This window comes from Euleptes europaea, chromosome 19, assembly GCF_029931775.1.
Source record: "Euleptes europaea isolate rEulEur1 chromosome 19, rEulEur1.hap1, whole genome shotgun sequence".
Classification (NCBI taxonomy): Eukaryota; Metazoa; Chordata; class Lepidosauria; order Squamata; family Sphaerodactylidae; genus Euleptes; species Euleptes europaea.
Window position 1 is genome coordinate 9794360 of NC_079330.1, and position 16789 is coordinate 9811148.

The following is a 16789-nucleotide window of genomic DNA, read 5'->3' on the forward strand; positions in this document are numbered from 1 at the left end:
TCATGTTTCTAAAAACACCACCCGGTTCTCTTTCCTGGACCTCTCTGCCTGGAACACAAGGAGGTGTGAGGTTAAGGTCTCTTCTGGTCCTGTGTGAATGAGGGATGGATTATTGTCCTGTTAAAAAAAAAAAAAAAATATAAGAAATCTGCTGGATCACACCAGTATGGAATGTGTGAGAGTGAATGTTAGAATGCCATAGGAGGGCTGCATAGACTAGAAACTCAACAGTTAACACTGAGCCAGATTCTCTCAGCCTAGTCTACCTTGCAAGGTTGTTGTGAGGGCAAAATGGTGCAGGGGAGAAACATGTATCTGCAAATCTTCAGTGCAAACCTAAGCACACTTAGTCAGAAGCGAGTCTTGCTGAATTCAGTAGGACTTACTCACAAGAAAGTGTGTTTAAGATCATGGCCCACACCCGTCCATTGTCTGGGCTGTTTCCCTTTATATAGCGGGGACGGGGGATGGGGACGGAAACATCTAATCGAATCCGCCTTACAAAAAATTCCCTACACCAATAGTTCGCAACCTTTTTTGCTCCATTCCCCCCTTTCACTATTGTTCAGAATGTAATTCCCCCCTTCCCAAGATAGTCTAAAAACAAAACAAAAAACACACTACAATTTTACAGATTGTACGCAATCTACAGGACATCACACTTTGCTGAATAGTGGTCCAAATTCCCCCTCTGGAACCTTAACATTCCCCCCTGGGGGGGAATTCCCCCCTTCTTGAGAACCCCTGCCCTACACCAAGAATGCTTCCGCTTCCTCCAAAGTGAGCGTATATAAAAGCAGAAGTTAAAACGGAATAAGGCATTTCCAAAGTAGGTGTCAAAAATCTTACAGAGCTTCAGAATTTTTGCACACACGCAGCTGGTGAACGAAGAAAAGAACTCACAGCGACCGCCGAAACAAAGCTCTCCATCAGGTAGTAATCTGCACCATTGTGGCCGCTTAAACACTCGACGGAGGGGACCCTTTCCGCCTGGAAGGTGAGTTTCTTCTTCTGGAGGAAGTCGAAAACTTTCACCGGCCCGCTCCCTCTGCAGGAGAGTTGTCCCTGAACATTGAGGGAGAAGAAGCGGCATTATTAAACAGCAGACTTCCAATGTTCACGCTGCTAGAAAGCCAGCTGGCGGTCTGGGGATTTCCCTGCCCCGACCCCTCCAATGGGGTTAGTGGATTAATCCTGCCCCCCCCCCGAGTGGCGCAGAGTGGTAAGCTGCAGTACTGCAGTCCAAGCTCCACTCACGACCCGAGTTAGATCCTGACGGAAGTCTGTTTCCAGTAGCCGGCTCAAGGTTGACTTAGCCTTCCATCCTTCCAAGGTCGGTAAAATGAGCAACCAGCTTGCTGGGGCTAAAGTGGAGACAACTGGGGAAGGCACTGGCAAACCACCCCGTAAACATAGTCTACCTAGTAAACGTTGGGATGTAACATCACTCCATGGGTCAGGAATGACCCGGTGCTTGCACAGGGGACTACCTTTACCTTTTACCCAACATCTATTTATCAGGCACGCTTTTCAATCAATGGCTTTTTGAAACAATAACCCCAAAATTATGATGATTGCACAGTAGAGTTCTCTTTAAGAGCAAGAAAGGGGTGTATCATTTACCTTAGTTCCATAGATGGTGGTTTTTCGATCGCACATCTGCTCGGTAAATGCGACCATTGTAAAAGCAGCTGTGGTTCCTCCTTCAAACTCCATATTTACAACCTGAAAGAAAGAATTGGAGAAGTAATCACCAGGAGAGATCCACAGGTATTTTGTCTGAAAACAGCATAAGGAAGGAGAGCAAGCTGACCTCTGAAAACTTAAGTACTGACAATTTAAACAGTGCTGAAAGTGTGCACAAGTGCAAAAAAAGTTTTCCTCATCAGGTCAAATCTGACTTATGGCTACCCCATCGGGTTTTCAAGGCAAGAGACATTTAGAGGTGCTTCTGCCTAGCGACCCAGGACTTTCTTGGTGGTCTCCCATCCAAATACTAACCAGGGCCGACAATATAAAATCATAAGAGTTGGAAGGGACCACCAGGGTCATCTAGTCCAACCCCCTGCACAATGCAGGAAATTCCCAACTACCTACCTCTCCCACACCCCCAGTGACCCATATTCCATGCCCAGAAGATGCCCAAGATGCCCTCCCTCTCATGATCTGCTTAAGGTCATAGAATCAGCATTGCTGACAGATGGCCATGTAGCTTCTTCTTAAAAACCTCCAGGGACCCTGTTTAGCTTCTGAGATCTGACAGTGGGTTCTAGATCAAACCAAGCCTGAACTGACCCTAGAAGCTAAAACGACTAAACTGAGGCTATCGTATTTTTGGCTCAGTGGCAGAGCATCTGCTTGTCATGCAGAAGGTCCCAGGTTCAACACTCGGCATCTCCACTTAAAGAGACTAAGCAAGTAGGTGATGTGAAAGACCTCAGCCTGAGACCTTGGAGAGCTGCTGCCGGTCTGAGTAGACAATACTGACTTTGATAGACCAAGGGTCCGATTCAGTATAAGGCAGCTTCATGTGTTCATGTGTGCCACATTAGGAGAAGACAAGCGCCACTGGAAAAGACAGTCATGCTAGGAAAAGTTGAGGCCAGCAAGAAAAGAGGAAGACCCAATAAGAGATGGATTGACTCTATAAAGGAAGCCACAGCCCTCAATTTGCAAGACCTGAGCAAGGCTGTCAAAGATAGGACGTTTTGGAGGACTTTGATTCATAGGGTACCCATGAGTCGGAAGCAACTTCATGGCACTTAACGCACACGGACACGTGGTGAAGACAAGGCCACATACCTGGTTAGTAACCACATCATTGTCACACTCGTACACACACCTTCCGTAGGGGCCATGGCGCAAAGCGTCGGTCAGCGCCTCAATGTCATACTTCCCACTGCTGCACACTACTGACACAGGCCAATGGAAGTTACCCTGAGGGAAAGGAAGCCCACCTTTATTTACCAAATTTCAATACCTTTATTGGCATACTACCTTTATTTATCTTAAGGAGCCTGTGGCACAGAGTGGTAAGCTGCAGTACTGCAGTCCAAGCTCTGCTTACGATCTGAGTTCGATCCCGACGAAAGTCGGTTTCAGGTAGCTGGCTCAAAGTCGACTCAGCCTTCCAGCCTTCCAACGTCAGTAAAATGGGTACCGAGCTTGCTGGGGGTCAAGTATTGATGACTGGGGAAGGCATTGGCAAACCACCCCGTAAACATAGTCTGCCTAGTAAGCGTCGGGATGTGACGTCAACCCCATGGGTCAATAATGCTTGCACAGGGGGCTGCCTTTACCTTTTTATTTTCCCAGAACTGCCTTGCTGTAGCAGAACCCACGGAATCATACAGCTGGAAGGGGCCATACAGGCCATCTAGTCCAACCCCGTTCCATGCAGAATCAGCCTAGAGCATCCCTGACAAGTGTTTGTCCAGCCGCTGCTTGAAGACTGCCAAAGAATGGGAGCTCACCACCTCCCTAGGCAGTTTCCACTGCTGAACTACCCTCACCACAAAATATTTCCCCCTAATTGGTTCTTGTAGGTTATCCGGGCTGTGTAACCGTGGATAACCTACAAGAACCAATGAACTCTGACCGTGAAAGCCTTCGACAATATTTCCCCCTAATGTCCAGCTGGTGCCTTTCCACTTGTAATTTATACCCATTATTGTGAGTCCTGTCAGCTGCTGCCAACAGGAACAGCTCCCTGCCCTCCTTGGCTTTCATTTAAAGAAAAGGGGGTCTAGGACATCCCGGAGAGGGCCAGCTCGTTTAACCTGCTGCCTACCCCGTCGACGGGTATGGCTCTACTTCATACTCACCTTCTCTGCCAGCTTCAGGTAAACCTTCTGAGCAGAATACGGACAGTTTTGCTCAACTGGACAGTCCAAACAACGACTGGCGGCTCCTTGGGGCTAAAATAGAACAGGTGAGTGGTCACTGCTGCAAACATCTTGGTGCTTGACGTCCATTCTTTAAAATGATTGGATTGTCCAGCTCTTTCACACACACACACACACACACACACACATTACCTAGAAGGGGGGAAGGCATAGACTTAAGTGGACTCAAATGAATAACTCCGTTTAGGAGACTCCGGAATACCTTAAATGAATAACTCTGGTTAGGAGTCCCTCCTCCAACATTGGATACAGAGATTTCAAGCCTGTTTTCACAGCCCCTGGGGTTAGGAATCAGTCTGGATTAAATGTGCCTGGCTGTTGCGTGCCACACTTGCAGGGAACCCTAGAAAGCACACAGCTCAGTTTCCAAGTGATCCTCGAACAAGCAAGAAGCCTGACATTACCTTGTGGTCTTTTGTGAAATGGGAGAGGGTGCCAAAAGAGGAAATTTTCAAGCATCTGAGGAGGAGAAGAAGGAGTTGGTTTTTATATCCTGCTTTTTTTCTACCTTAAGGAGCCTCAAAGCGTCTTACAATCCCTTTCCCCACCAGACACCCTGTGAGGTAGGTGGGGCTGAGAGTGTGTGGCGAGAACTGTGACTAGCCCAAGGTCACCCAGCAGGCTGCATGTGGAGGAATGGGGAATCAAACCCAGTTCTCCAGATTAGAGTCCACTGCTCTTAACCACTACACTATGCTGGCATTTCTGTGCTGAAATGCAGAAAAAGTATGCAATGGAGCAAATCATGGCCAAACATTAGAGGCCGCTCCCAATTAATTAGTATTTGTGGCAGAAAGTTGTTTCCTCTTAAGAATTTACAGTATTCATCTCCCACCTTTCTAGGAAAATCTTGCTAGGTGATCTTGCTTATTTTACATATGAATCTGCTATTTTTAAAAATTATTGAACAAATGAACATATCGGGTTGCCTTACACTGTGTCAGACCATCAGACCATCAGTCAGCACTGTCTGCTCAGACCGGCAGTGGCTCTCCAGGGTCAGTGGTGGAGCATCTGCTTGGCATGCAGAAGGTCCCAGGTTCAATCCCCGGCATCTCCACTTAAAGGGACTAGGCAAATAGGTGATGTGAAAGACCTCTGCCTGAGACCCTGGAGAACTGCTGCGGTTCTGAGTAGACAATACTGACTTTCATGGACCTTGATGGTCTGATTCAGTATAAGGCAGCTTCATGTGCTCAATAGGGAGTTTTACTAACATTTCTTACAGGTTCCAGATGTCAGATCTGTAGGTTTTAGCACAGATTCTGGTGTGTGTGTTTTTAAAAAAAATTTCATGCTGCTTTGGCCTTGTTGGGAAAAGAATAGCCTGAATATATATGTGTTTTAAATAAAAGGAGAGAGGTGGCCAACATTACCTTTTACCGCCCATCCAAAAATTAATGAGATCAATGTCGTGGCAGGATTTGGCCAGCAAGGAAAAGGAACTCTCGGCTTCGTTCCTCCAGTTTCCTCGCACGAAGGAGTGCGCAAAATGCCAGAAGCCAACCTGGATGCAAAAGGACGGCGAGCTGGTCGCAAGAGATGCAAGTGAAATCGAAAACAGGATGCCTGAAGTTGACCTCTCTGAAGGGTAAACTTCTCCCTGACATCCCATAACTGCAGTTCTAACTCTGTCTACCAGGCGACACCAGCTGTAAACATTTCCAACACTTCCCCACAACTTTAGAGCAAAAAAGAGGCCCTTTTCCCAACCCAAATGAAAGTAGGGAGAGTTTTGATGGCATTCCTTACAGGCTCCAGACGTTGGATGTGGCAGATGTCTCCAATCAGCCCGGCATCCAGCAGTTCCTGAAGAAGGGCCAAGAGAACGAAGACAGTCGTGTTTATTTTATTTATTTACATCTGTTTCCCCCCATCTTCCTCTCCAAAGGTGGCTTACACCATTTTCATTTCCTCTATTTTATCCTCTCCGCAACCCTGTGAGGTAGGTTAGGCTAAGAGTGCATGACCAGCCCAAGGTCACCCAGCAAGCTTCCATGTCAGACTGCATATTGCTCCTTAAAAAGCAAAACACCCCATGCAAAAATACACCACATAACGTACACACATTGAAGAATTCAGCAGTTTTTCGGATGCAGAAGCTGAATAAACCAGATGCAGAGTTCTAATTAATTTTTTAAAACAGTTCTAACGAGATATTATTAATGCAGGCTCAGCAAGAGTACCTTTATCTTCTGGGACACTGGGTGGTATCGCAGGACGTGGCACACCGCAAGGATGCAGTGGTAGGTTTTACAGGCCACGACAATTTCTTTGCAGTCCTCTGGTGTTACCTGATCAATCCAAAGAGAAATGTTTTGATCAGCCAGTTGGACAGGAGAGTAGCTCTGCTGGATCCAATCCCAGGCCAATCTCACCTGACTTCCTGTTTCCCAGAGTGGCCGGACAGAGGCTTCCAGAAAGGCCCCAAGCCATCTATCTAGTGAGCTTCATTTGTTGATTTATTTTTAACATGGAAGAACATTTAAATATGTGGCTCTCCCCACTTCATATTAGAACATTAGAAAAGCCCTGGTGGATCAAACCAAGGCCCATCACTTCCAGCAGTCTGTTTGTTTGTTTCTTGCATTTATATCCCGCTCTCATTCCAAGAAGCAGGGCTCAGAGCGAGTAACAACATGATAAAACATTGATTAAAACATAGTAAAAACAAATTAAAACATACTATAAAATCATATTTCATTGTGTGTGTTAAGTGCCGTCAAGTCGTCTCCAACTCATGGTGACCCTATGAATGAAAGTCCTCCAAAATGTCCTATCTTTGACAGCCTTGCTCAGATCTTGCAAACTGAGGGCTGTGGCTTCCTTTATTGAGTCCATCCATCTCTTGTTGGGTCTTCCTCTTTTCCTGCTGCCCTCCACTTTTCCTAGCATGACTGTCTTTTCCAGTGACTCTTGTCGTCTCATGAAGTGACCATATTTCATTATATTACAGTAAAAAATGGCATTCCCTTTACTTGCCGCCACTAAACAGGCTTGGTGAACAGTGGACCCCCAATCTAGTTGGGGGGGGAGATGGGGAGGCCAGTAGGAAGATGAAAATGCGGAAGGACTTGCGACTGCCCTCAGATGTAGGCCTGGCGGAACAGTTCCGTTTTACAGGCCCTGCGGAACTCCTTCAGATCCAGCAGGGCCCTGATGTTACTTGGGAGACTGTTCCACCCGGAAGGCCAGGGCTGAAAAAGCCCTGGCCCTTGTTGAGGACAGCCACACGCTTTGCGGGCTGGGGACTACCAGTAAATTGTTATTCCTTGAGTGCAAGGCCCTCTGGGGGGTATGCCAGAAGAAGCAGTCCCACTGTTCACACAGTGGCCAACCAGGTGCCTCCAGGAAGCCCACCAACAAGATGACTGCAGCAGCATTCTCCTGCCTGTGCTCCACAGCACCTAATATAATAGGTCTGCTCCTCTGATACCAACCTGTCCACACACGTATATTCATCATTGGTTGCATATCAACAACCTGATATGCCTTTGTTTTCATTCCTCCCTTCCTCCAAGGAGCTCAGTGTGTCACACACGGTTCTCCCCCTGTGTATTTTATCCCACAACAAGCCTATAAAGTAAATGGGGCTGAGAGACCTCCCTGGCCAAGGCGTCAATGAGCTTCTCAGTCCTAGGCCAACATGTTAACTGCTACACGACACTGGCTCTCATCATGCCGACTACTTAGTTCCACTTACAAAACTTTCCCTGCTTGATCACCATATTGCATCTGCGTCTTCACCATAGGAGATCAGGTTATTTACAATGGCTGAACTGTGCCTCATCCTTTCCCATGCATGAAATGAAGAGTCTTCCAGTACTTACTGCCATGGGCTTCTCCAGCAAGATGTGATACCCTTTCTGAGCGAAAGCCACGGCTGGCGCCTGAGGGGGGAAAAACAGATTGCCACAAATGAGTGCAAAGTCCAAGCCTGTCTCCAGGTTCAGAGGAGCATACATAATATATTAGATGCTTTGGAGCCTCCTCCACTCTTGCCTTGGAAACACCATGAAGGGGAACTTCGTGGGGTCTCCATGAGTTGGCTGTAACTTGATGGCAGTGATTTGATTTGAAGAGAACATAAGAAAGGCCATGCTGAATCAGACCAAGGCCCATCAAGTCCATCAATCTGTTCACCCAGTGGCCAACCAGGTGAACATAAGAAAGGCCATGCTGAATCAGACAAAGGCCCATCAAGTCCCACAGTCTGTTCACACAGGAGCCAACCAGGTGAACATAAGAAAGGCCTTGCTGGATCAGACCATGGTCCTTCAAGTCCAGCAGTCTGCTTACACAGGGGCCCACCAGCTTAAGGGAGAGGAAGAAGCAATGCCTGAAAATTCATGAGCAGAGAGCATTAACCTGGTCCTTAGAAGACACCTGGTGAAGAGAGCTAAGCAACGTGTTTTGATTCAAACCAAGCCACGAGTGGGTGGTGTTGGAAGTACCTTATGAAGCCTGTCAGGCGTTGCTATGATAACAGCGTCTGCAAACTTCTCTCTCTCAGCTGCGGCTTTCCAGTCTGACGGGAAACGAGACTCAAAATTAGCACTGGAGCAGACCGAGGTACACGGTTCCTGCTGTTTTTGATCACACGGCATGCATTCTATGTTAGTTTTCATCAGGAGAAAGCCATAATCTGTCTCGGGAGTGGGTGTGTTTGGGAAATGGGCCTTTGTCACTAACAGATGTTCTCTCAGCTGGAAAAATCTAAAGTCTGAGAGGAACACACACATAAATACACGAAACGGCTGTATACTCCATCAGACTGACTTTCAGCTCTTCTCAAACACCCTCAAAGCCGTCTTACGCTAAGTCAGACCCAGGGTCCATCAAGGTCAGTATTGTCTACCTAGACTGGCAGCGGCTCTCCAGGGTTACAGCCAGAGGTCTTTCACATCACCAGTGTGATGTAGTGGTCAAGAGTGATGGACTCTAATCTGGAGAACAGGGTTTGATTCCCCACACCGCCACATGAGCAATGGACTCTAATCAGGTGAACAGGGTTCGATTCCCCACTCCTCCTCATGAAGAAGAGTTGATTTTTATAAGCCAACTTTCTCTACCACTTAAGGAAGACTCAAACCGACTGACAATCACCTTCCCTTCCCCACAACAGACACCCTGAGGGAGGTGGGGCAGAGAGAGCTGTAACTAGTCCAAGTTCACCCAGCTGGCTTCATGTGTAGGAGTGGGGAAACCAACCTGGCTCACCAGATTAGCCTCCGCCGCTCATGTGGAGGAGCGGGGAATCAAACCCAGTTCTCCAGATTAGAGTCCATCGCTCCAAACCACTGCTCTGAACCACTACACCACGCTGGCTCCCAGCTGGGTGAGCTTGGCTAGTCACAGTTCTCTGAACTCTCTCAGCCCCACCTACCTTACAAGGTGTCTGTTGTGCGAAGAAAGGGGAAGCGATTGGAAGGTGGTTTGATTCTCTAGAGAAAGTCGGCATATAAAAACCAACTCTTCTTCTTCTACTACTGCCTGGATCCTTTAACTGGAAATGCCGGGGACTGAACCTGAGACCTGCACGATGTCAGTCAGATGCTCTGCCGTTAAGCCACACCCCCTCCCAAGCCAGAGCAGAGCGGGTCTTCCCATCTTAAAGCACCAGTCCCGCACACCCAGAGAGAAACTTTACCATCAAATACGTTGCCCTCGTCGATATGATGAACTTCCTGCAGCTCCTGTCTCGCAAAGGCCCGAGGGTCTGCAACGCCAATCACCTGGAGGGGAAATACAGCAGGTTAGCATTTTGCAGACTAGTCGCGGCAACTAAAACAGAGAGCGTAAGGTACGTCCCAGTGGATAAAAACAAGAATCCATCTCATTAGCATGTACAGAGGGAAGCTTACCTTCATGCGTGCTGGAAAATACAAAGCATAATTGGCATAGTTCTTTCCCCGGTTCCCGGCTCCGATAATCAAAACGGTAATTTGGCGTGACATTCTTCCAGCGTCTTCCACCCTGATCTGGAAATGAAAGAATGCTTAAGACCCCGCACGGAAACAGCCGCTCCTTGGGTTCTCCTATCAGCACCATGCAATTCTGCCCTCAACGTATGTTGGCTGGATGAGCAATGGATACCAAGTTTGCTTGCGCTGGCTTCCCATCTCGAAAAGGACGTTTCAAAATTGGAAAAGGAGAAGAAAAGGGCAGCTAAAACGACCAGGAAGGCCTTACAAGAGCAGCCCTGCTTGATCAGACCAATGGTCCATCCAGGCCCTTGGCCAGTGAGGTCTCTCAGCCCCATTTACAGCCCCATTTATAGGCTTGTTGAGAGATAAAATACACAGGGGGAGAACTGTGTGTGTGTTATATGGAAAACTCTGTACTATGCACTGGTTAGCCCATATCCTCCAGATGCCAGCGTGGTGTAGTGGTTAAGAGCGGTGGTTTGGAACGGTGAACTCTGATCTGGAGAACCGGGTTCGATTCCCCACTCCTCCACATGAGCGACAGAGGCTAATCTGGTGAACTGGGTTGGTTTCCCCGCTCCTACACATGAAGCCAGCTGAGTGGCCTTGAGCTAGTCACACTCCCCCAGCCCCACCTACCTCACAGGGTGTCTGTTGCTTGGAGGGAAGGTGATTGTAAGCTGGTTTGATTCTCCCTTAAGTGGTAGAGAAAGTCGGCATATAAAAACCGACTCTTCTTCTCCTTCTACGCTTAGGTCGGTATTTTAAAGCTGTGAAGTAAAAGCCATGTTGTTGACATGAAACAATGTAGTTATCCCGCAAAGAAAGGAACACATGAACACATGAAGCTGCCTTATACCGAATCAGACCCTTGGTTCATCAAAGTCAGTATTGTCTACTCAGACCGGCAGCGGCTCTCCAGGTTCTCAGGCTAAGGTCTTCGACATCAACTACTTGCCTAGTCCCTTTAACAGGAGATGCCGGGGATTGGACCTGGGACCTTCTGCATGCCAAGCAGACGCTCTACAAACTGAGCCACACCCCTCCCCAGCAAAAAGTTTACCGTGACCTGGTTTCTTCGTTCTGCTGCTTGAGCTGGCACAAGCCTTGAATTCTCTTACCGGTTCCAGATTTCTCGTGTCTGGGGCTGAGACACCTCGAAGGGGGGGGCTCTCTGTGGCTCGCAGGGGACTGGAGCACTTTCCCTACAAGGAAGCATCAAAAGGCAATATATAATAAGATGTTCAATGAGACAATACAGATCACCACAATATTTACCGTATATTCATCTAGGTAGGGAAAGCCCGTGGCGCAGAGTGGTAAGCTGCAGTCCAAGCTCTACTCACGACCTGAGTTTGATTCCAACGGAAGTTGGTTTCTGGTAGCCGGCTCAAGGTTGACTCAGCCTTCCATCCTTCCTAGGTCGGTAAAATGAGTGCCCAGCTTGCTGGGGGTAAAGGGAAGATGACTGGGGAAGACACTGGCAAACCACCCCGCAAACAAAGTCTGCCTAGTAAACGTCAGGATGTGATGTCACCCCATGGGTCAGGAATGACCTGAGGCTTGCACAGGTGACCTTTACCTTTTAGGTAGGGAAATGAATTCTCAGTTTGACCAAAACGTTACGGTGTTACTGATTAATTATTGGATTATGTTTCTACTGTGAATTAAGCTCAAAATTCTTCTAATTATTTCCAGTAATGCAACTCGAGTTTACCCCATCTTGATTAAAGTATGTTCACCAACAATAAACACAGTAAATAGTATCAAAAATTAACTTTCGTATTGTGACTTTGTACTTCTCATTATTTTGTACTTTGTACTTCCCACTCCTCCCCCCTTTTCCTGAGCAATAGAAGTAACTTGCTTTCTATTTATCGTGGAATTCTTTGCCTGTCCTTTTTGTTCACATAGTTATTTGTATTTAGTTTTGTATTTTTTTTTAATCTTTTTTGAGCAATAATGTTTATTATTGTATGTTTATTATGTTAACTCTAAAGGAGACTTTGGTTTGTGTCCTTCTATAACATTCTATTACAATTTCTACATGTTTTCTTTTTATTATTATATAATAAAAATATTTTTTTAAAAGAAAGGCATCAAAAGGCTTTTTCCCCCCCATTGTGGGGAACTGAGTCAAAGTAAATAAAACCACTCCTGGAGTGGAGACAGTAGGAAAATTTTACAGCTCTAGCTATTCCCCCCAATCTTCTACCAGAATACAAAATTTGTTAGCCTTTTAAAAGGACTGTTTATTCAAGTTGGATTGCACTATCGCCAATTCGGTGCTTATCTTGTATAAATTGGAACTTACTATAGAAAAGTTCACAGCCCCACGGTCTGCCTGTCCCCAAGGTTTGTATATAAAGCCTCAGCAGCTGCACAATAATGTTGGCATTCAAAGCACTTTGCAGACACCACCACACTCACATTTACAACAGCCCGGTAAGGCAGCAGATGGAAGGACTGAGATCAAGAGACCGGCTGGCCTAGGGTTGCCAACCTCCAGGTGGTGGCAGGAGATCTCCTGCTATTACAACTGATCTCCAGCTGATAGAGATCTGTTCACCTGGAGAAAATGGCCGCTTTGGCAACCGGACTCTATGGCATTGAAGTCCCTCCCCACTCCAAACCCCACCCTCTTCATGCTTTGCCCCCAAAATCTCCAGGTATTTCCCAACCCAGAGTTGGCAACTCTGGGCTGGTCCTAAGCCCAGGCGGTATGGCCATAAACACACCTGTTCCCAAACTCTGTGTATATACTAACATTGGCATGCAGTCTCTGCAGGGTTTTTTTATTTTAGGGAGAATTCTCCATTGCTGAAGGGCCCCCCCCTTAAAATCGAAAGGATTCCAATTTGCAGCCCCAGATTCTTTATAGCAATATAAATCTAGGGGAGTCCACTGAGAACCCTGCCTTGAAGCTCTGGTCACCACCCCACCGAAACGACACCCCCAGGCTGCTTCTACTTGGGGAGGGGGGGGGGAATCATTTCAAAGTAAACATACCTACTATTAATATTTCAGGTGGGTAGCTATATTGGTCTTGCAACAGAAGAACAAGATTCGAGTCCAGCAGCACTTTAAAAACCAACCAGATTTCCGGGGTATAAGCTTTGACTCTTTTTGGTGATCTCAGAAAATCTCTGAACTTACTTGAGTTGAGAAACGTCACAAGAAAAGAGAAGAGTCCAGGAGGTGGAGTTTTCCTCCAACCTATAATCAGGTCCTGGTTAACTCTTTACTAACCACTTTACTACAACTCTCCAAAGCTGACAATCTTGGTGGTCTATAAGGCGCTACTAGACTCCACGGTTATGTTGTTTTACATCCAGCAACCTGAAAGGTAAAGGTAGTCCCCTGTGCAAGCCCCGGGTCATTCCTTACCCATAGGGTGACATCACATCCCGACGTTTACTAGGCAGACTTTGTTTATGGGGTGGTTTGCCAGTGCCTTCCCCAGCAAGCTGGGCCCTCGTTTTACCGACCTCCCCTTTACCCCCAGCAAGCTGGGCCCTCATTTTACCAACCCCGGAAGGATGGAAGGCTGAGTCAACCTTGAGCTGGCTATCTGAAACCGACTTCCATCGGGACAGAACTCAGGACGTGAGCAGAGCTTTTTTTTTAATATAAATTATTATTATTATTTTTAATGACAAAAAAACATAATATACATAAAACAAAACACAGAAAAAAGAACACATAAAATACAAAAAGAAAAGAGCACTTATAACACCATCACAGTTACATTGTATAATATAAATTGCTAAATATACAGTCCTCTAATACCCCCCCCCCTAAACAGTGTTCCCACCACCACTGGACTTCCAGAGAAGTGTTTTGACAGTATCTAAAATTACTATTATTATCTCCATTATATAAAAAAACATTAATCTATAATTCATTAATTATACTTGTCAAATTCATTTTCGCCAATTTATCCCAATATGCGGCAGCCTTTGACCAAGTTTTTTTAAACTGTTCCATATCTTTACCATGTAACGAATATGTAAGTTTGGCCATCCGCATATACATCCATAATTTCTCTCTCCATTCTTTAATAGAAGGTTTATTTGCTTGTGAGCAGAGCTTTTGACTGCAGTACTGCAGCTTACTTAGCATTGCCAGGTCCCGATTGGCCACCGGCGGGAGGTTTTTGGGGCGGAGCCTGGGGAGGGGAGGGACTTCAATGCCATAGAGTCCAATTGCCAAAGCAGCCATTTTCTCCAGGGGAACTGATCTCTATCGGCTGGAGATCAGCTGTAATAGCGGGAGATCTCCAGCTAGTACCTGGAGGTTGGCAACCCTAAGCTTCCCCCTCTGCGCTTCGGGGCTCTTCCCAGCAACTTAACATACAGCTATTCAGCTGGAAGACCCAAAAAGAACAGGAAATCCAAAGATGGAGGGAAGGAACCATCTTTTCCCTGCCTCCGGCCTCAGCAAATACCCTATTTAAAGCACGACCTCCTTTCACCTGCAAACGCCGCTCCTCAAACAGGAGCTACCGAACGTTCACAGACTCACCTGGTGCAGCGCCTCCCATTGAGAAAAACGGTACCGTCCCGGGAGAGCCCAGCTGCCAGCCCCGCCCCCCCTGCGTTGTCATTGGTCGCGAGATTCTCCCAGACCGCTGTTTCCCCCCAAACCGACCGGCGATTGGCGGCTGCGGGTCCGAAGCGGAATCCTATTGGCCGAAACGTTTTCAGCTGGAGGGGGAGGAGGAAAAGGGTGGAGTCGCTGGCATTGATTGGCTCTGCGTTTGGAATGTGGGAAGAGAGAGATTTCATTCATGTTCCTGTTTATTGTATAGAATCATAGAGTGGGAAGGGGCCACCAGGGTCATCTGGTCCAACCCCCTGCACAATGCGGGAAATTCACAACTACTTCCCCCACACGCACCCAGGTTGCCAGCTCCAGGTTGGGAATTACCTGGAGATTTTTGGGGGTGGAGCCTGAGGAGGGCGGGGTTTGGAGAGGGAGGGGCTTCAATGCCATAGAGTCCAATTGCCAAAGCAACCGTTTTTTCCAGCCACCACCTGAAGGTTCAGGAAACAAAGCAACTAGTGCTGAAAAAGTGTAGACTATATGAGAAGGCAGCACGAGGCTCAAATGACTAAGCCAAATTAATATAAGACAAAGCTTATTGTAAGTACATAAATGTTTACTAGTTTCTTAATGAGCAAGAAACGTGTTAACCCACATGTCATAGCCCTTTGTAGGCTGCTAATTGTACTATTTTTTGAATTACTATAAGCCTGTTGTTGTTGGCTACCTCTTGAATTGTTTTTGATTTGTTAAAACTGTTTAATTATTTTTTGATACATTTAACCCAGTGTGGTGATTTTCATTTTTAGCCCTGCGAGGCACCTCATGTATCATTAACCCTATGTGGTAATTTTTCAGTTAACATGTGAGTTAACAAGTTTTTTGCTCATTTAGAAATTGTAGTAAATATTTATGTACTTGCAATAAGCTTTGTCTTACATTAATTTGGCTTAGTCATTTGAGCCTCGTGTTGCCTTCTCATATAGACCTCCTGGAGGTTGGCAACCCTATTTTTCAGAGGAGTGTGTGAAATGGTATGCTATGGGCTGATTTCGTTAGATCTCGGAAGCTAAGCAGGGCTGGCTCTGGTTAGTATTTGGGTGGGAGACCACCAAGGAAGTCCCGTGTCTCTACACAGGGGCAGGCAATGGCAAACCACCTCTCTTGCCTGGAAAACCCTATGGGGTTTCTATAAGTCAGCTGTGACTTGAGGGCACTTCCCACCGAGCAGGGTTGGTGCTTGGATGGGAGACCACCAAGGAAGACTGCAGAGTAAGGCAATGACAAACCACCTCTGCTTCTCAGTTGCCCTAGAAGCCCCTTGTTGGGGGTTACCATGAATCGGTTGCAACTTGACAGCAGGTGTTACTGGACACATTTGAAAACGGAGAGCAAAGAACTGTGCAAAACCAACTGCATAGAATTGTACTGTGCATTTTTCAAAGCTTTATAATTGCAAGCCGTTCAAAGCCTGATTTGAAATGATCTTCCCCAGGGAAGTATTGTATTGCAAAGGGGAGCGTATTTTATTTACTTCCCTGGTTTTCAATAGACTCCTCGCTTGGTCCAGTCTTCCTCCAAAGGAGAAGGGCTGTGGCTCAGTGGCAGAGCGTTCTGCTTAGCATGCAGAAGGTCCCAGGTGCAATCTTCGGCATCTACAGCTAAAAGAATCAGGCAAGTAGGTGGTGTGAAAAATCTCATCTTGAGGCCCTGAAAAGCCACTGCCAGTCTGCTGGACCAGTGTCTAGGGTTTCCAACTGCAACTTGGAAGATTCCTGGAGATCTCGAGGCCCTGTTCGCTTGGGAAACAGGGTTAGAATTTCTAAGACCAATGAATGCACCCAGCTGAATTGCCCCAGACATAAAACCATGCACATAAGCAGGGTCATGGTATGGGCTGAGTACTTGGAAGGTTGGAAAGAACTCATCGCCCCACACGGCCCCGAAGCGCACAGTAACGCCGGACCACTGTCAGCCAGCACACAAGAAAGGCCATGCTGGATCAGACCAAGGCCCATCAAGTCCAGCAGTCTGTTCACACAGTGGCCAACCAGGTGCCTCCAGGAAGCCCACAAACAAGACGACTGCAGCAGCACCATCCTGCCTGTGTTCCACGGCACCTCATATATTCAGCATGCTCATCTGATCCTGGAGAGAATAGGTATGCAGCATGACTACTATTCATTTTGACTAGTAGCCATGAATAGCCCTCTCCTCCATGAACATGTCCACTCCCCTCTTAAAGCCTTCCAAGTTGGCAGCCATCACCACATCCTGGGGCAAGGAGTTCCACAATTTAACTATGCGTTGTGTGAAGAAACACTTGCTTTTTTGTTTTGAATCTCTCACCCAGACCTCACAAGGTCGTTGTGAAAATGGCAATGCCCCATATATGCTGTGGATGGATGGAAA

At 46.9% G+C, this 16789-nt stretch overlaps 1 protein-coding gene across 1 annotated transcript; it reads right to left on the minus strand.

The window, feature by feature from the left end:
- LOC130491745 (uncharacterized) lies at window positions 1-9862 on the minus strand. The gene is made up of 13 exons (XM_056865534.1): window positions 9770-9862; window positions 9556-9640; window positions 8360-8433; window positions 7736-7795; window positions 6092-6199; window positions 5658-5714; window positions 5282-5412; window positions 4310-4364; window positions 3825-3917; window positions 2803-2937; window positions 1624-1725; window positions 904-1065; window positions 1-117 (listed from the first exon to the last, which is right to left on the minus strand). The coding sequence occupies exons 1-13, from the start codon at window positions 9860-9862 to the stop codon at window positions 1-3; spliced, it is 1272 nt and encodes a 423-aa protein (XP_056721512.1).
- Window positions 9863-16789: the final 6927 nt, after the last annotated feature.

Coding starts and splice junctions, on each gene's coding strand:
- LOC130491745 (XM_056865534.1), bottom strand. CDS start 9,862: ATGTCACGCCAAATTACCGTTTTGATTATCGGAGCCGGGAACCGGGGA. Junction 6,200..7,735: donor TGCTGGAGAAGCCCATGGCA/GTAAGTACTGGA, acceptor TGGATTGATCAG/GTAACACCAGAGGACTGCAA. Junction 3,918..4,309: donor ATTTCACAAAAGACCACAAG/GTAATGTCAGGC, acceptor GTTCTATTTTAG/CCCCAAGGAGCCGCCAGTCG.